The sequence below is a fragment of the Pan troglodytes genome, chromosome 8 (genome assembly GCF_028858775.2).
Source record: "Pan troglodytes isolate AG18354 chromosome 8, NHGRI_mPanTro3-v2.0_pri, whole genome shotgun sequence".
Taxonomy (NCBI): domain Eukaryota; kingdom Metazoa; phylum Chordata; class Mammalia; order Primates; family Hominidae; genus Pan; species Pan troglodytes.
The window spans coordinates 24,344,685-24,365,966 of NC_072406.2; the positions used below are offsets into that span (position 1 = coordinate 24,344,685).

At 37.3% G+C, this 21,282-nt stretch overlaps 1 protein-coding gene across 3 annotated transcripts in view; it reads right to left on the bottom strand.

Moving 5' to 3' along the window:
- The window catches only part of USP6NL (USP6 N-terminal like), a 152,702-nt gene that overhangs the window by 39,000 nt on the left and 92,420 nt on the right, over positions 1–21,282 (bottom strand). For all 3 annotated transcript variants that reach the window (XM_009457939.5, XM_054660705.2, XM_521413.9), the window contains 3 exons: positions 20,749–20,788; positions 11,871–11,951; positions 3,352–3,459 (listed from right to left, as the gene is read on the bottom strand). In XM_009457939.5, coding sequence (XP_009456214.4) covers positions 3,352–3,459; positions 11,871–11,951; positions 20,749–20,788 — 229 coding nt within the window. The remainder of the gene's footprint in view (positions 1–3,351; positions 3,460–11,870; positions 11,952–20,748; positions 20,789–21,282) is intronic.

The window sequence follows — 21,282 nt, forward strand, 5'->3', positions numbered from 1 at the left end:
CATGGAATGCAGGAATCAAACATATTTTTTACTCCTGAATGAAAACAGGTAAACAATTTCCACAGTTACCTTTAAGATTAGGTGGGTTGAGATCCACGAGCGTCACAGTAATATAAAAATGAATACTTTATTTTAAAAAATGGGATCAAATGAACCCATAAACCTGAGGGCAGAAGTACAGTGGAAAGCATTTAGATAAAAAATTGGCATTATTGGCCAGGCACAGTGGCTCACGCCTGTAATCCCAGCACTTTGGGAGGCCAAGGCGGGTGGATCACGAGGTCAGGGAGTTCAAGACTAGCCTGGCCAGCATGGTGAAACCCCATCTCTACTAAAAATAGAAAAATTAGCCGGGCATGGTGGCGGGCACCTGTAATCCCAGCTACTCGGTAGGCTGAAGCAGAGAACTGCTTGAACCTAGGAGGTGGAGGTTGCAGTGAGCCGAGATCACACCACTGCACTCCAGCCTGGGCAACAGAGTGACACTCTGTCTCAAAAAAAAAAAAAAAAATTAGGATTATCATTGTGAGTTTGGCCTACGAGATTACTGAGCCACACTAAGGCTGTGGATGAAGCTGTTTTCCACTATGGTCTGATCCTATACCATCTGTAAGGTACACTGCTAAATGCAAGAGAGAAAAATAAAAATGAGATAACAGAAGAGGAAAACATATTAGATGGGAGCAGCCAAGACAGCTTGGATAGTAAATCCTACCCCTGCCACTTGCTAACCTTGGGGTGAAAAGTCACCTAGCCTTGCTAAGCTCAGTTTCCTCATGTGTAAGATAAATATAATAATGACAAAACCTGCATCTTGGCATGGTTGCAGGAACTAAATGAGGTAATTCCCATAGAGCACTTAGACATAAAAGTATTCAAACAATGTCAGCTCTCCTCATGGTAAAGTAGGTACTTTATTTTAAAATACGGCAATATGAAGCTTCAAGTTAAAACTAATCAGATCCAAATTGGAGGAGATCAGGGAAGGTCTTTGCAATGTGCTTTGAAATTCACCAATCTTTTTCCTTCCTGTAGGAAACAAAGCCCCACCAAGACACCTCCTACTCCATGAAGTCTTCCTGAACCATAAAGGTGATTTCTTTTCTTACCCTCTTTTCAACTCCTACTTTTAGAGTATTTATCACAGACTATTATTAAATATTTCTATGCAACCATGTCTCCTCCAACCTAGAAGAAAAGATTCTTGCCACTGTACCTATTCATCTTCATACGTTCTTCAATACCACCCACAGAGCTTTACGGGGACAAGAAAGGACAAACAGGCCACCAGGGGAACTTGAAGGACTGAATGCTGATAATATGCTGGGTCCAAATAATTTCACCCATCTGAGAAAAGTCTCGGCAGATTAAAAGAAGGTTGTAGTTTTAGTCCTACTGAAGTTCCAGTTCGTGGAGGATGTGTGGAGAGAGAGAGAAAGAGTGGATGAGAAAGGAAAAAAAAGTTGGCTAAATAATGATGCTGGGGGAAACTCAAATAGTAAAAATAATATTGATGACAGTGTTGAAAATCATAGGCTTGAAGGTACTGGCAGGCAAGTCATTCTTTTGTTGTAGTTGCTGTCAGATTTTACTAAATGGTTCTCTTGTATTAACTGGCCATCTGATAATTTTATTCTACATAGAAAAAGTCTAAAATATAACTGAAAATTAAGAGTACTATTAGCAGGCAAGCTGGGATGAATAGTGTCCCTCCAAAACTCATGTCCACCAAGAACCTGTGACTGTGACCTCATCTGGAAATGGGGCCTCTGCCGGGGTAATCAAGTTAAGATGAGGTCATCCTGGATGATGGACCCTACATGCAATAACTATTGTCCCTATCAGGAAAGACAGACACACATTCACAGGAGGGAGGATAGCCAGGTGATAAGGAAGACAGGGATGGAGCGATGCCAAAATGCACTAAGGATGGTAGGCCACCACCAGAGGCTGGAAGAGGCCAGGAAGGATGCCTCCCTAGAGCCCTGAGAGAAAGTGTTGTCCTGCTGACACCTTAATTTTGGACTTCTGTCCTCAAGAACTGTGTGAGAGAGAGTTCTGTTGTTTTGAGCCGCTTAGTTTGTGGTACTTGGTTACAGCAGCCCTAGGAAATGAATACAGCATGTAAATAAAGTGCTTTTTCTTTCATTTTCTACTTTCATTATTTAAACAAATACTAACAGAGCACCTACCATATGCTAGGCACACTGTACTAGGTGCTGGGGTTATATTTCATATTATGTTCTCTCAGACATCATGTCCTTTGCCAGGACATCGATGGAGTTGGAAGCCATTATCCTCAGCAAACTAACGCAAGAACAGAAAACCAAATAATGCATGTTCTCACTTATAAGTGGGAGCTGAATAATGAGACTATACGGGCACATGATGAGGAAGAAAACATAGTGGGGCCTGTCAGCAAGGGGTGGAGGTGGGAGGGAGAGCATCAGGAAGAATAGCCAATGAGTGCTAAGGCTTAATACCTAGGTGATGGGATGATCTATGCAGCAAACCACCATGGCATGGCACACATTTACCTATGTAACAAATCTGCACGTCCTGCACATGTGTACCCCTGAACTTAAAATAAAAGTTGAAGAAAAAAAAATAGCAATTTTTATTTTTTCCCATTTATTCCACATTAATTTTTTTGTACATATTTTCTAAGGAACATATTTCAAAATCTATGGGTCTAAGATTCTTAGATGTAAATCTCTTACTCCTTTCAAAGGTTAATAGAAAATTTAGGTTCAGAAAGGGTATAGCTATGAGATGACAAGGAGATACATTTAAAGCACCTAATTTAAGAAAAAAATTATTACTCAGTCAAAAGTTTAACTTTTTATTAATAAATAATAAAACCTAGAGATACCCTAATAATCTTGGGGGCAAGGTCATCTTTTTTTCATGCTAGAAGAAAAGAATCGTACACAGCAGGTGTTGGTTAAACTGAATTCTGCTGCTGTTTCCCATGAACTCTCAAAGTGATACCACAAATCTCTCCATTAACACCATGTGGCAAACAAGCAGCTATAATTAGGTGTTAGTCCATTTTCCATGCAACCACGTCCTAACATTGATCATCTAATTACTTTAATTGATCATTTATGTATTTGAAAAGCACTTCATACTTATTGATACAGACAATAACATTTTTACTGAAGTATCTATTTAAAATTTAAGAAGTATTTTTGCAATCAAGAAAACAAATAGACCTCCAAAACCTCCAATGCGATAGAATTTTAATATAATTTTAAGTGATCATATGAATATCTTATGTCACCTTGAATGCTAAAAGAAATGGATTTTACTTTTTAATTTCAAAATAACAAGTTAGCTTTAGCTACTCACACTATACAGGTCTCTTGTTTCTTCTTTCATTTTAGGGATCTCAAGAAGGAGGGCCCAGACTTCACCTCTGAGCTGGAGTGGTATTCCTTTGTAAATTCGCCTATGAAACTTATTAAAAGAAAAAGCAACTGAAGGTTACAAACTGAAAAAAACTTAGATTAGTCTCTACAGTTAATCTTGCTAATATTTGTTAGCATTGTATTTTCAAAGCATCTATGGCAATTAATTAATACATTTCAACATGGCACATGGAGGTACTGTCATCTCTGTTTTTAAGATTCTAACAGGGAGACACAGACAAAGAAGGAGAGAGTATAACAAGAAATTGTTAAGAATGCCCAGTGCATTAGCATGTTCAGGCCATTACGGAAGTGTCCCTTAAGTGGCACAAAAGCAGTCAGTGCTCTTTTTAAAGGTGTGAACATCTGATTTACACATTCCCTGATGGTATAATTAACTTCTTACACACTTTCTGCCTTTTATCCCGCACACCTAAAAGATGCTCCAAACAGCAAAAAGGTTGCCTTGTCCCCAAAATATCCTCATGGATTGTAGAGTGCTAACTCCTAATCTCTTTCCTGCCACCTTCTCACTGGTCTTTCAGAAGATACCAAGCTTCTCCTCATCTATCTGAAAACTCCAGTTAATCCTACTGGCCATCTTCAGTGTTCTCTCTTTCTCACTCTCATTTCCCCTCCCCTGCCCTTTCTCCTTCTTTTCTCTCCTCTTTTCAGTTCTTGCTATTTCTTCAGGAAAACTTTTTTCTTTTTCTTAAATGACATTGATGCTATCTGATAAGACAAAAACAACGATAAATCTTCATCAAGGGAAGACATCACTTTTGAATGAAATTAGGCATGAAACACTGGTATCATCGGCCGGGCACAGTGGCTCACGCCTGTAATCCCAGCACTTTGGGAGGCCGAGGTGGGCGGATCACAAGGTCAGGAGATGGAGACCATCCTGGCTAACACGGTGAAACCCCGTCTCTACTAAAACTACAAAAAAATTAGCCGGGCATGGTGGTGGGTGCCTGTAGTCCCAGCTACTCAGGAGGCTGAGGCAGGAGAATGGCGTGAACCCGGGAGGCAGAGCTTGCAGTGAGCCGAGATTGCGCCACTGCACTCCAGCCTGGGCAACAGAGTGAGACTCCATCTCAAAAAAAAAAAAAAAAAAAAGAAACATTTGTGTCATCAACTCCCTCCATCCTTGAAAGTGTACTGCTATTGCCCTAAGAATCTTAAGTTCAATACACCTCTCCGTCTTCTTGTAATTAATTTTTTCCTCAAGTCTAATTACTCAAAATAACATAAAACCTATTACGGTCATCACAATGTTGTGCCTAACACTTTGAAACTTAAAAATAAATGTCCAAACAGGGAAATAATTAAATAAATTATAGCAGAAGCCCTTCAGGTAAGAACTAGTACTCTTATTATCATCGTAATATACTTGAATGTTATGGTTCAGAAAATAAGATGCCAGTTCTAATAATTGAAATATTGAAGAGCTACAATAAGTAGTACACAAGGCTTTAACTATTACACTACTGAGACTTTTTTAAACTAAAGCTTTAGTGACTAAGTCATAAAGCAGCTTTAAGAAACTTCGATCATGTGGTTGAAGGTGAGTGACAAAGTCGAACAACTTTTATTATAAAACAGTGAATACTGTAAGGTTGATTCAAATAATGACTTACAAAATTTGTTTTGTTCTTTTGGTATAAATATAGTATGCCTCAAATTTGAAATTTCAGTAGATAGTGACTACAGTCATAGAAATTTTAATCCCATGCGATCACTTTAACTGGAGGAATATGTACAGAAAGGCTTCATGTTGACCATAAAACTAGACTCGCAACATTTGCCACATGCTCGACAAGCATATGTGGTTAAAACAAGTGAATTTAAGACTTGTTTTCCCAAAGGAGGTTATGATCTATACCACTTCACAATTATAGTAAACTGTGATTTTAAAGTAATATCATCCACAAAAAGTCACTTCAAATTATCTTCTAAATTTCTAGAGTAAAGATGTCGTACTGCAGGCAACTGATTTGAATAACAGAAAGTGTAGAAATCACTGCAAATGCTAAAAGTAAAATTTTAATAGGAAAGTGTAATATGACTGACTTCAGTGGACCCGAACAAGTAAAATAATGACATTTTTAATGACTAACATAAGCGCTCTGACACTTATTTCTTAAGCTATATTACTTGAAAAGCCTTCAGACATTATTTTGTTGCTGTTGCTCAATTCTGTACTCAATAATTGTACATAAGTTACTGTACATCATTTATCTTAAAGTTAAATCTACATTTAGGGAAAAAAACTCCATCAAATGGCTGTGATTACATTAAAAAGTAGGAAATTTGGGGGTGGAAATAAAAAATTAATGGTCCCCATACTAGTACAGAGCTAAAATTAAAAATCAGGTACATATGGGAAAGCTTAAGAAACATTGATACAGTGTCACTATCATCATCCATGGCAACAATTAACCCAAATTACTGAGCATTTACCATGCACAAGAAACTATTTTAAGCAACTATTTAACAACTATTAGAAACTATTTAACAACTATTAGAAACTACTTAACAACTATTTAAATAAGAAACTATTTAGTTAAACTTTTATTTTATCCCTTCCCTTTAAGCTATTTATGGATATTTACCTCATTTAATTATACTAACAATTCTATAACTTTAATTATACCAACAACTCAATTTTACCAACGTAGAACGTGAATCACAAAGAGGTTAAATAACTTGCCCAAAAGCAAGCACAAGATGTTATAAAAGATGACTGATTTTACAGTTTGTAAAAAAACGATGACCATGGCCCATGGTTTTGCCCAGCTGGACTTACTAAAATACATGGAATAGCGAACAGGAAAGTATCAAGAAAGCCCAAGAGCAGAAAACACTAAAATAATGATAATATAATTACACCAAAAACTTAAAAGGAATATAAAAACGATGTCTTTGGAATCCAAGCAGTAGGTGACAAAACAAAACATGAACACAAAATCACATATAGCAGAAAAAGAATTAAATTATAAGACCCTAAAATAAAAATTTTCTAATTATGCTGTTTTTCAAATACTTGTACTGTTACATGACAGACTAACTTATTACAGTTACATATCTTTCTTCACAAATTTTTAACTATCATAGAAGTTTTACAAACTCTATAAAACAAAGTGGGAATTACCTCCAAACACAACAGTTTGGATGAAATTTGCTTATTCCCCAGAACAGTAGTCCAGTTTACAGTTGTTGATAATCCTTCAACTGACAAAGTGGCATTTCATCTTTTCTACATCAGCCCCATAATGTAGGTTCAGCGGGTGGTTTCCACTTAAAATGTAAGTAAAACAAGATACAGAAGAAAAGTATCTGCCCTAGGTCAAGAAGTTCTACCTTCTTATTACAAATTCGGGGACTTTCTGCCAAATCACACTGTCTTCTAAAAATTATCGCTTTATTAAAGTGGCAGAATTTATCAGTAAAAAGTGATAGCTGGTTGTCCTCAACTCATAAACGAACATCATTCATTCATTCTAAAATGATAACTTGTAATGAATGCCTGCTTTGCGGCCAACGCTTATGAGGTTCTGTGGCTACAAACATGAAAAAGATCTGTGGAGCTCACAGCGTACTGAGAAGAGAAATACGTTAAGCTGATAATTATAACTTAAACAGAGAATCCTTTATCATAAAATACAGTCACATACATGAACTGCTAACAGTGCTGAGCATCATACCCTGACAGGGGAGGTGGTGGTAGAGACAGACTCCCCAGTGAGCCAGAGTGGTAAAAGAAGGATGGTGGGCACCACACTGTCTAGATCTGTGAGAGAAGCTATCAGGGAGTGGCTAGCCCTTCTACAAAAAGATACATACAATTCTAAGAGAGAACTAGAAAAGGGTTAGGGACAAAGTTGCTGGGGTGAGCGCCATGCATCTGCTGTGATGGTCACTTCTTATGGGTCCAACACAGGGACTGTCATCCTGAGCTTATCTTAGAGATAACAGAAGAAAGGAGGAACTAATCCTGTGTGAGAGATGGAAAGGATTTCCTTTAGAGAAAATGACAATAAACTCAATACTGAATAGGAATGTGCCAGGAAGGGAAAAGTGGGGGTGGGAGCAGGGATGTGGATAATGATGAGTCCAACAGTAATAATAACAATTGCTAAAGAACACTTTCTGATTATTTATTATGAGCTGACACTACGCTATGTGTTTCTAAATTAATTCATTCATTGTAATATTACTGCATCCCTAAAAAGGTAAGTACTATTATTAACATATCCATTTCACAAATGAAAAAATTAGGACATAGAAAGGTTAGGTAACTAGCTCAAAAGAAACTGTGTTATAAGAACTCAAATTCAGTCTGAGTCTGACTTCAGAATCCATACTCTTAACAACCATGATAAAGAACTTCTACATATTGAATTGTAACATTTCAGTATTCCAATTTGAAAAGTATCACCTTTAAGATTCTTCTACAAATTTGTTTCATAGATATGATACATAAAATCTTTAAAAAGTCTACAGTAGTCCCACAGAAACATTTAAAAATCTATGGACTTAAAAAAAAAAATTCCAACAAATGACTAATGTTTTCAGTACCTTTTTCTAAACCTTGGTGATTAAAACAGTGACAAGTGTGCAGTCCACATCATTATGACTGCCAGTGAGTAAACTTTTCAGCCCAGGAAGTCTGGCTGAGTTTTGTGCGAGTGTGCGCCATGAAACAGAGGCTCACTCGAGCTGCTTATGCCTTTCACTGCCTCTCCATTTTCTCTAATCATCCCTGCTCCACTGGCTCCTTTGTTTCTGCCTTCAAACAGCAACAGGTCTCCCAAATCTGCATCTAAAAAAGTTTTAAACCATCCACAAGGCCCTACTGTGTTTTATAACTACATTCTACTTCCCTGACAGACACCAAAAGGGAAAGCTGGCATAAAAGATGGTACAGTTAAATGAGCTCTAAGTCTGGACATTCTTTTGCTTGTTGCTAACAAGCTGTGTGACCTTAAGAAATTTATTTCTAGGCAATATGCCTCCATTTTCCAGTCAGTTAAGTTTAAAAAAAAATGGTTAATATGGTCTGAAAGGTCCATTCAATTATTTGACCAACAAAAAAATATGTGTATTTGTAGAAGGCACTTTGCTGTGACATAGCTTAGACACAAGTATATCATGACCAGTTAAATCATAATGGTCTCCACTTAACAGAGATCACTTCATAGACTATATTTTTAAAATACAGGCTGGGCACAGTGGCTCATGCCTGTAATCCCAATGCTTTTGGAGGCTGAGCCAGGAGAATCATTTGACACCAGGAATTCGAGACCAGCCTGGGCAACATAGCAAGACCCTATCTCTAGAAAAAAAAATTTTTTTTTTTTAATTAGCAGGCATGGTGGTGCTTGCCTACAGTCCCAGCTACTTGGGAAGCTGAGGCAGGACAATCACTTAAGCCCAGGAGTTGCAGGCTGCAGAGAACTATAATTGCGCAACTGCACCCCAGCCTGGGCAACAGAGACCGTGTCTCTCAAAAAAACAAAAAAATTTACAATACTACTGTACATAGGGAGGCAGTCACTGTGAGAACAGAGGCAACACAAACAACCTTAACAGAATTTGTTTTTTTTTTTTTCATTAAAGCTTGGGTTCTAAAAATCCAAATATTCCCTACCAGGGCTATATTTTTATTTTAAATATTTTTAGAATTTCTCTGTATTACTACTATATAAGTAAGGAATCTGTGGAGAGAAAACATACTTCTCCTTGAAAGACAAGAAAAAAAAAATGCTAGTTTTTTTTACTTGAATGCAATTTAAAACTAGGTGTGAATTGAAAGCAGTAATTCTTTTAGAAGGTTCATTCTGTTTCACACCAAATTGGGCCATATATATCATCAAATGATTCTAGCATTATAGTTATCGGAGAGTGCTTCAAAATTATACTTCAAAGACATGGCACTGCTAAAATCTCACTTAATGGGAACTGCATTAGCCAGAGTTGCTGTCAGAATAATAGCCCAGTAGAATTGCTCGTTTTTAGAGAGGCTTACATACTTTCATAGGCATATGTAGACCACAGAATAACATAAAGCCATATAATTCTACAAATATTTTATTAGAATGAATGTGAGATTAAAGGATAGGTGCAATGCATTGAAATCTACCCTGTAATTACCACTTGAGCAATCTTTCCACAAAGATGTAAAGTACTTGTCAAATGTAGGCCAATCTGAGACTGCATAATATTAAACAAGAGAACAGATGTTGTAACTAATATTCTACTTTGAACTGTGTCCTCTTAAAAACATCCTGAGTTCTAAACCTAATGCTAAAACAGACAGTTAATAAAATCAACGACCCCAAATGAACTCACCCCTGATGAAAACAAAGTAATATAAGAGCCTAAGGATATTTAGTATGCTCAAAAAGAAAAGGCTCATTAGCTCTGTAAGATACCCATGTCAAAAAGATTCCCATGGTTAAGTAAGTTTCATGTGATTTAAGATCCCTCTTAAAAATTCATACCTCATATTAAAGACTAAATAATCCTACAGTAAAGAAAGAAATCTTGCTTAATTTTTTTTAGTTCAGGTTTTCCCAACTTTATTTAACCAGAGAGCCCTTTCCTCATTTAATAATAAGCAACACATACTGACTGCATACTAAACGCCTGGCACTATTCTATGCTTTACATCAACTAACTTATTTAATCCTCACAACAAGCCTAATGGGGTAGGTAGTACAGCAGAAAAAAGTTAAATGCCTTTCCCAAGGTCATATGGCTAGGAAGTGGCAGAGCTGGGGTTTGACCCATGATAGTCTGCCTCTAGAATCTGCCTCTTCACCATCAGGCTATACTACTGCTTCTGTGGAACTAGTAGAACCCAAGAAACTCATGCTCCCTGGAATTCTCATCAGCAAATGTTGACATAAGATAATCTGTATCTATACAAAAAGGGAAAAGAAAGGATTACACTGAAAAAAGTGTGAGGAATGGACAAAAATCCCAACAGTTAACTCAGTTGTGTTTTGCTAGTAGGACTAAGATTTCTTTTTTTCCTTTAAAATGTTTTTATTGTTCAGCCTTCCTTCAAGAAATTAATAGGGGTAGTTAACATTTACTGAATGCTTGTTCTATGTAAGGTACAATGCTAAGTGCTTTACATGCATTAAATCATGAAATCTTCATCCCTTTGAAATGGGACACTATTATCTCCATTCTGCAGATGAGGAAACTGAGGCTTAGACGTCAGTGGTTCTCAAAATATGGCCCATGAAACCAAAATGATTTTCATAATAAAACTATTTCTTTTTACAGTGCTGACTTTTGCACCGATCATAAAAAAGCTATGGTGAAACTTTTGCACTCATGATAGAAAAGCTATGGTGGTAAAACTACCGGCTCTTGGCACTAATCAAGGCAGCAGTAGTGCTGTACTGTGGAATCAGTGATTCCTCACTCTGTGTTTTAAAAAGTCAGTTTAACTTAAGAATGCCCTCGATGAAGCAGTAAAAAGTGTTAACTTGATTAAATATCAACCCTTGACAGAGGTCTTATTAACATAACGAGCAGTGACGAGACGGGAAGTGCATACGGAGCTCTGTGCTGCACAACCAAGTGCAATGACTGTGTCAAGAAAAAGCGCTTAGGATGAAATTCTTTGAATCATGAACATTTTCACAAACCACTGTTATTACTTGAAAGAATAAGCAACTGCCACTCAAGCACTGGGTATCTGGCAGACATTTTCTCAAAAATATCTTAAATGAGCCTGTCACTTGAAGGAAGATAACTGACACAGTATTTATTGCCACTGATGATATTTGACCTTTCAAATAAAACTTACAGCTTTGGAAAACTTCTACCACCAGGAGCTTGACATCTTCTCACTGTTTAAAGACTTTTCTGATGAGACGCATGGTGATATTAATATATGTATGTATTTTTCTCTAACTAACTTAGCACAAACTCAACGCAAGGCAAAAACATTAAAGGGGAGGTTTGCTAGAAGCTTTTGAAAAAGGAGATTGCTCCTGCTTGAGGGAATGCTTTCAGAGGCCAGCCCTCTCTCTTTCTGAGCAGTATGATCTGTGGATACAAAGCCCGGAACTGCTCCAGTGATTCTGACCTCAAAGGGAAGCCAACCTCAAGATGGGGCTGACAGTGCAGAAGGCAGAGAAGAGATGGAAGAAACTATGGCACAGGCAACTTCATTAAGCAGCTGAATTAAATCACTCCTGAAACCCATCCCACCTCTGAACCATTCAATACAGACTTAAATGTTGAAACCAATCCGAATCGGGTATTACGTTACTTACAATATAAAAACTCCTAATTCGAGGCATACTGCTAAATTAAACCAAAATTTCAAAACCAAATATGAATGTAACACTCTTATAATTAAAGAAGAACTTCTACTATGAAAATCCACATTGAGTTTATATAGTTTCATATGGAAATAACATGATTTTAAATTACCTTTTCAGTGTGCTTGTATTTTTCCCATCCTTTCAGCATTTTCAGCCATTTGGTAGTTCTTTCAATTTCCAGGTGCTTTTGCTAAAATAAAATTGAAATTCATTGTTATTGTTGTTCGTTTCTTTACTTATGAGTTATAAAAAACTTCAAAGAAAATGCTTCTAAAAAAGGAACTAAAAAAGTTATGCTATATTAGCAGATATCCTAACTTGTAAAAAGTTGGATAATATCAGAACTGTATCAATACTAGTCCATAGCTAAAGTTAAGATTAATAGGAAATGCTCTCTCTAGGTAAAAAGATAAAGATATTATTTAAATTTTCCAAGACTTTAAAAGTAACCAAAATATTGTGTATTCTGCAAATTTAAAGAAAATTTTAAAAAATATTTTGAAATATTTTACAAAGCAACAAAAACACTACCTCGAAATTTAATTCTCTTCTTTCTTATTTTACTGAATTCTAGTATATTGTTGTTTTTAGCGAGAGTTTTTTAAAGGAAAAGTGGCTGTTTATTTAATGGAAAGATTAATGTGTAAGTAGCCTTATGCTAGAGGAAAACTATTAAAAAAAATAAAACTAAGTACTAGTTGCTGCCCTAAAGAAATGTGACCAGGTGCTAAGGACAATGGACAAGGAACACACTGCGTTGTGGCAGGCACTGGCACAGGCAGGAAGGGCCACGGCAGAAGGGGCAGTCAAATCCACCTAGGCATGCCAGAGAAAATGATCCCAAAATGAGGAACAGAGAGATTATTAGGGTTTGTTTTTTTTTAATCAAATGCAATGTGGGAAAGAATGTTCCAGGCAGCCTTGAGAATGCATGTATTTCTGAGACAGCAGGGGCCGACAGCAGCTCCAAAGGGTTTACAAAAAAGCATCAGGACACCAGGCTGCCAAAGTTGGGAGAAGTCTCTTGCGTGCCCACTCAAGTGAAATTCAGGGGCAAGGCTGTGGAATGGGGAAAGTGAGACGGAAAATGCTCGCTCTTCACTTGTTTGGTTTCCAGGAGAAGGAATATTTTTTCCTAAGTACCTGGGCCCATGAGTGTAGTAAGTATATGAATAAAAAGCAATGGAAATACAAGTCTACGCAGAAAAGAAAATCATTCTGAGGATACATTTTATACTCAAGGATGCATGCTCACTGCAACCCCACGAGGTAGGTATGATTGTCACCATTTTACAATGAGGAAACAGGCACAAAGGGCTTAAGGGACTTGTCCCAAGTCACCCCTCTCATAAGTGGTAGAAGACGGATTCAAAGCCAGGCAAGCCTGGCTCCAGGACGTACACTCTGAGCCACCACATCTCTGGCTCCCATCCTGTCCTCTGCCCTAGTTCAGGCAATCATCATTCCTGGATGGAAGCAGCAGCTCCTTACTGATTGTCTGCAATCCAGCCTCAAACAGGCAGACATTATACTGGCAGATGGCATATATGCCTCACCACCACTATTTTTAGACCTAAAAGTACATAAAATTCCAAAGAAAATCCTGAATTTAGGAAAAGTTATCTCACCAATGAGAATATTTTTATAGAATTTCAATTTTAGGCATATTCTTAAAACTCTCAATTACCTAACTCTTTTTAAAATTTTTGATGCGTTTCTCACAATAAAAGATGAGCACTCATGAGCAAAAGATATTCTTTTATAATTCGTATTTTTCAAAAGGCTAAGTATATTTTCCTCATTATATTATTAGTGATAAACTGTTGCAGATGGTTCCAGAAATATGTTTAATTTTAAAACCCAGTGGGGCACTGAAATCTAATTAATGTTTCTGCTAAATGTGACTTTAGGGAAGGCCAAGCTGTGAAAAATTAAGATTGATCTAAATTGCCATTTGGTATTTTTTGTTCTTCTGCACTTTCTCCCCTGACTTCTTCAAAGCATAATCCTTTTTTCCACCAACAGGAAAACACCAAATAATTCAAGCCAACCCAAGAGTATAATAACATACACTTTGCCAGGAACAACCCTGCTGAGATCTAGCAGGTCTCTTGCTATCTTTCATTTTTATGACCATGAATTATCAATGAATCACTTTAGGAAGCAGTCATTTTTTTAAAAGCACACTTTTGAATTCTAATGCTTATCATATATACAGATTATTTTAAATGCTATACATTCCCACACTGCGAGAACAAAACACACACATACACATACAAAAAAAATTAAGGATCATTAAGTATGCTTTTCCCTACAGCAAAAAATAAAATAAAATAATATATATTATATACACACACACACACACACACACACACACACCCCTTGGGAAGCTATAGGATCCGAAAATTATGTATCAGTATTCAATCAAGTTTAAGTGCTAACTCCATAATGCTGTCCATTCAACAATACCAAACTTGAATGCACATGAAAGTCTCTTTCCCCCAATCATGAATCTATAATTCATAGATGAAATATACTTTCTCACCAAAGATGCTGAAGCTAACTATTCTAGCAACTGTTTTGAAGAAGTAACTGAAAACATATTCATATGTGACAAATGTGAACTTAAGTGCCCCCAAAAAATAAGCTAGAGAATGTCATCTTGCCATAGACTCAACCACAATAAGACAAAACTGGAATACAATAGTGTATTAGAAACTCCACTTAAAGTTCAACAGAGACTTTAAAGTCGACATATCTGAAACTATTTTCCCAAACATGCTGCTAGTACCCTTCTGTCCCTGACATGAACTAACAGCATCACTACCCACTAAGTCCTCCTCCTCTCTCACTTCCCAGCCCCAAACCACACTCTGCTGGGTCCATGTTCTGTCTCCTGCTTCCATCCTGTCCTCTTCCCCAGTTCAGGTAATCAGAGTTCCTAGATGAAAACAGAAGCTCCCTGCTGGGATCCTTGTCTTCACTCCAGCCTCCACACTGCTACCACAACCCTTCACACACGTCCCAGTTTATAATCCTTCAATGGCTACCCATTTTCTAGAAGTAAAGTTCAAATTTCTTAGCACAGCACACATGAGCAGCCTTTCAGAATGTGGCCCCAATTCACCTTCCAGCTCTACCTCCTGCTACTTCTGTGATCTGGCCACCATGAACTATTTGTCATTCCCATACACAATGCATTTTCAGCCTTTATGACAAATGTTTCCTATTTGTCTGCCTGTCATGTTTTCTCACCATCATTTGGTAAAATCCTATGCATCCTCTCAAGACCTAGGTCAAATGTCCAACACCTGGAACCTTTCCCAGATCGCTCCATGTTCCAAGCAAAACCAACTGTTCCCTTAGCATTCCATGGCATGGATTCAAGACCCAGATGACCTGGGTTCAAATCTGAGTTCTGTCCCATACTGTTTCATTTGGGGCAAACTACCTAATCTTTCTGTACCTTAATTGTCTCATCTATAAAACGAGAATTATTTTGATCATTGTTACAGCACCTAACACCTGTGTTCTAGTTGGCCTAAATGCCCAAATTGTATTATCAAAGTATGAACTCCTTGACTACAGAGACTGGATATGTTCATGTTTTTATCACCTAAAACAGTGGTTGTTATATAAGAAAAGTTAAACATTTAAAAATTAAACAGAATTTACATAAGAAAAAACAACTGAACCCTATGAAGGAATTAATAACATTCTGTGGTCTCAAGGTGGAGGGGTGGGAAGTAGAATGAATATGAACAGATAGACTGAAACCAGAATGTTATTTCTGATAGCAATGTGATCACTGTAATACAGAAGTAACCAGAAGTTAATATCCCGTATGTGGCAGAATGGTAGAAATGGAATTATTCCATCACGCGGGTAACACTTTTCAAAGTGTTGCCAAAAGGCAGAGCTGCTGATGTTAACAGCCTATATGAAACTGATATTAAATAATTCTGTTGGCTTCATACACAAACATCTTAGTTCTCTCAATTTGTATTTTGAAATATTTCAAACCTACAGAAAAGTTGAGAGAATTGTGTGTCACATACTTATAAATGCTTCATGAGACCCACAGATTATTAACCTTTTGCTAGATTTCATTTATACTATTTAGGTTTTTAGGGGGAACTGATCATTAGACAATCACGACATGAATAGTTCATCCCTAAATATTTCAAGTACATATCGCCTAAGAATGAAAACACATTATCCTACATGATTACAGTACCATTATATCCAAGAAATTTAAAACTGGTTACTACCTCATAAGCAGCCTATACACCAAATTCCCCACTTGCCCCAAGACTGTTCTTTATAGCTGGTTTTTTCTGTGGTGTGGGCAACTCGGAATCCAATCATGCATTCTGCATTGCCTTTGCTGGCAGGTCCCCAAAGTGCCTTGGCCTTTGTCTCTGATGACACTGATGTTTTGAAAAGTCAAGGCCACACTATCTGGCTTTGTGTGATTGGCTCCTCTGGATTTCAGCAGGATTATCACCCCATTATGTTGTCTTTCCCAGCATCACATCAGATGCACACGATGCCAAGCTGTACCACTTCTAGCGATGATGCTACAGTTTCATCATTCAGTAAAGGTTAGTATTTGCCCAATTTTTCCATTAATAGAGAAATTCCCTTTTGTAACTAATGAATAATCCACGTGATATACTTTGAGACAGGGCGCATATCATGTTCCTTAACAACTCTACCCAATGGTCTCATCATCCACTGATGATCCCTACCTGAATCAATTATGACTGTGATGGTGGTAAAATGGTGTTTGGGTTTTTTTTTCTATCATTCCTTCTATATTATTAAATGACATTATTAACTTTGGACTTTAAAAAGTTTTTCTTTTCTAGCTCCTCCCCTTTCAATATCACTATAATCTAAAGAATTATTTGATTCCATGATTATAATCCATTATCATCATTACTCTTTTTGAACCTCAAACTGTCCCCTAGGAGGTGGGTTAGACTACTTCCCGTCTGAGTGGCAATGTCTCCCCTTCAAATTTGTCCTTTTGATATGCCCTATTTGTCTTTTACCATTTCTTAGTGTTCTGGTACAAAATGATTTTGGCCCACCTTATACTCTCCCTATCCCAACCTGCAATCAGCCATCAGTTCAAGAACCTGTGATTCCCTGTAGTGGAGAAGATGTTCAAAACTAAATTTTGGGCACTGGATGTGCTTCTCACCAATGAAATTTTTATAATTGTATAGAAGACTCTGACATAAGAAAATTCTACTTCTCTCAGAATGTCAGAGCAACATACAGTCAAGGAAAATAATGCAAAGGCCATCATCTCCACCTCTACTCCCTCTGCTCTCTCTCCATTACCTCTACTAGCTAAGAAAATGCTACACTGCTGTATACTTTTCTTCCCATGAGCTGTTTTCAGGGAAGGGCTAAACTTCTGTTTAAAGTTTATGATATAATACCCTATTGTCTTAAGTTGATGTTGCCTCTAAGTCAGAACTGGCCTCTCCTACTGGGGCAAAGAAGGTGGAAGGATTAAAACTGGAACCAATATCTTCTTTGTTACCTCTCAACCTCCAGTGATCTGAGACTACGTTTTCAACCCTGTACAGGACCAGCTGAATAGTAAGTATTCAATAATCATTTGTTGAATCATCTACATAGCTTTGTCTTCTATCTGGTCCAAGGCCCTTCCCACTATTAACATGGCTAATAATTCAGATAGTAAAGGCTAGACACGTACACAATGCATGGATGGATATTACATAGCCTTCTCTTGTAGAATAAGAAATCTTGGGATTCGCTCAGATTCAAGTCTTCAGATGCTTTAATGGCTCTATTTGAACATTACTGCGTATTGTGATATAATGAGAACTATATGATCTCTGCCCCCAGTTCCCTCCTGGAGGTTGTGGGAACCTCTAATTTATAGCCCTTCACAGGTGATAACCTAAGACTTTCAACTGGCTTCTGACGTGAGAGGCAATCTTATGGAAGTGAGCTCTTAACCTGTGAGGTCTGCACCTACTCTGGTTAGTGTCAGAATTGAGTTAAATTGTAGAGTTAAATTTGGGGTCCACTTGGGGAAAAACCGACACATATCTTGGTAACTGGAAGTATTTTGTGCTGTGTCAAGTATGAGAGGAGGAAAAACAGTTTGGTTTTTCCCTCTCTTAACAGTTTGTTTTTCATTTCAGTTAGGACTCATGAGTGAGGACAAAGTTGATGGGAGTCAGGCACGCCTAGACCTCACCAGCAGAGGTCAGAAGAAGACAAGAAGTACAAAAAGAAACGTGTCTTTTTACAGAACACCCTGACATTGGAAAGTCTATCAGTCATGTATCTTGAATAAGATTTCATACTACATTAAATTAAGATTTTTTTGATATAAATAGGTTCCAATATCCTATACACCACGCAAAAGATTGCACTACATGAAGGGATAGCTGAATCTATGAAAATTCATAGTTTTACATACCTATTCTTCCTTATTAAAATCATCAATAAGCTCAAAGAAACAATATAATCCATTATTAATACAGTTCTCTGTATAGAGAGTAAATATAATGTTTGTTTATGTGCTTAAGTGCCTGTTTGGGGGAAACCAAAGCACTTAGTAAACACCAATACTAATCCTCTTAGGAAGGACTGTATACTACTCTCCCTATTTTAAACAGAGAACTGCCTTATGTAAAATAATACATTGGCAAAGCTGGAAGGAAAGCTGTGATTACCCAACTATGCACTAGTGTACAAGTCTTCCCCGATGGAAATAAGAGCATGCTTCAAGTGTACGCTCTATAAAGACTGCAGACCAGCAAGCCTATCATTTCTAGACTTTATTCCATTTTAAAAATGTAAACTTTTTAAAATTCATTTCCTGGAAATGGTAAAACTTGGCTACTAGGACTAGGCAGTCACCACAGAACACAAGAACTTAACTCAAACCTGAAGAACTTGGGGGAAATCCTGATAAACTAAGAGGCTTCCAGCCTTAGGCTGTTTTGCATGTGGCTAAGTTCTCATTCCACTTTAAAGAAACCAAAACTGTAAAAGGCAAGTCATGCAATATGAGTGCAGTTTCCGTACAAAAGGCCTTAGGGAAACCCAATCAACAGCCTCTGAATCCTGTCCCCACCCCCAAATAAAAGACAAGTGAATATAAAGTTATATCTTATTTTAAAATAAATTACTAAGGTACGCATAGATCATTTTTTAGTGATTCCCCATTAAATTAAACTTTCTGGAGAAAACAATCAATTAATTATAAGCCTAACTGCATTAAGAGGTCATTTACTGTATAGGCACCTCTCTTAAAAAACTAATAAAAAATTTTGAAAAACAATATTCCTCAAGCATGCATCCTCCTGTATCTGATATTTCTTCTTTTCTTCACCGCCCCATTTATTGAATCATTTAAATCACCAGTCTGAAGACTTTCAAACTTTCTGGATCAGGAAATTACAAAAGTGGGAGGGGAATGTTGGAGAGAGAAGTCAATACTGGACTGCCAGATTTTTATTTTGCCAAATGTGGATATCTTTTGTTAAAGATATCTTCCAACTCTTTCTGATTTCTCAAATAAAAGACACTGTAACACTTGAAGGGACAATCTCTGCCAGTCTTTATGTCAATATATTTAGTTTTACAAAGAATCCATTACATTAATTCAGCCCAAAAGAGAGATCATAGTCAGAGTGTGGGAACAAATCCTTACATTCCCATTCAAGGTGGACTGCCACAAACTTCACAGGGGCAGCATTTACCAACTTCTCACTATTACTCACTATTTCCTTCTCAGTCCTTCCTCAGCTACAAAGAATCTGCCTTTCCCCTCCACCTGCACTACCACTGCATTTCACACATACCATGGCCCCACCAGGCCACCAGTCGTCTCCTACCTGTAGTCACTGGATGCGAGCTTCTCCAAGGCAGAAACTATGCCTTATTTAATCCTAGCATTCTATGCAGAACTAGGCCAGTGCTTGATACATAGTTGCTATTCAATTATGTAGATATTAAAACAAAGATATTCATTTGCTGAAACCTCTAGGTTATGATACTGAGAGAGAACCAGACAGTCACAAGAGAATTCAACTGCACGTCTGCCTATAGGGTTCTCTATATACATAAAATGGCAATTTCATCTACATCTTAAGGTTTTGCTACAGTTTTGATTTTCAGAAAAGTTTGATCCCAGGAAGATTTTCTAAAATATTTTTCAAATTCCAATTCCAATTTCACCTTCATTACCTGAAATTCAGCCCCTTGTCCTCATCAAACATACATGAACTGATAATAATCCCAGTCAATACCCCCACTTTCATTCTACAGTTCATTTTCTGGTACAGAAACAGTGGGGAGGAGAAGGGAGATTTCGGACAACCTTAAAACATTCCGTCACTACTTCAAACGCATGCCTGGGTGTGGAGCCAGTTCCTTGCTATGTATAACGAGGAAAGATTTTTAAATGTTGACAAGTTTACTATGTAACACTTCTCTAAGTACTTAAAATACTAAAATACTGACCCACAGAAAACGATTTTGGTTGTTGTAAGAAATTTACTAAAATCTCCTGGAACAGTCACATTTCAAAGAACTGCTGGTCTTAGAATGCTGCTTTATTTGCCACAGGGTACATGAGAATCACTTGTGAAGCCTTTAAAAATTACCTACCCAGAGAGGCTGATTTCACAGACTGAGGTGGGAGCTGGGCAGCTGTGCTCTCAAAGCCTCTCTGTTCTGAAGCACGCCTAGCTCAGGACCTGCCAGTCTAGAATGAAGTCTGTCAACTACCTATCAGAATCTCCTAAAATCTCCTAATATTATTTCACCATTAATTATTATCTTACAGTGGCATAATGAGGTCCAAAATCTAACAATGACTGTACCATTTCCATATAATATGGCACTTAAAATCACAAAGGTGGTCAATGTTATTCTTCTAATAAAGGCAATTCACCAGGAACTGTAAATACATCAAGAGCAGGACTTACCCGTTCCACAGCCGCATTATGATCTGGGAGCTCCTCCTCACTGCAGAGGAAAAACAGTATTATATGAAGTTGTTACAATCAAAACAAACTTTTAAAAGCTTATATACTTATAGATACATATGACATAAAATATTTATTTGTCATCACAAGAGTTACATAGGCTTCCATTCACTGAATTCAATATGAAATGATAGCTACTCTAGAACCACAGGGCCACCTATCTTCAAAATCCAGCCCTGCACTGTCACCAGTAGCCACAAGCCACATTTATTAATAAAAAGCATCTAATTAACATTAAAATTTAATTTAGTTTAACACTGAGTTAGTCTCACTAGGCACAGTTCAAGTGCATGAATGTCACGTAGCTAGAAGCCACCATATTGAACGGTACAGATATAGAACATTTCCATCACTGCAGAAAGGTCCACTGGACAGCACTGCTCCAGACTAGGAGTGAGCAAACTTCTTCTCGCAAGATAAATATTTAAACGGTAAGTATTTGAGGCTTTCTGGGCCATACCATCTTTTTCACAA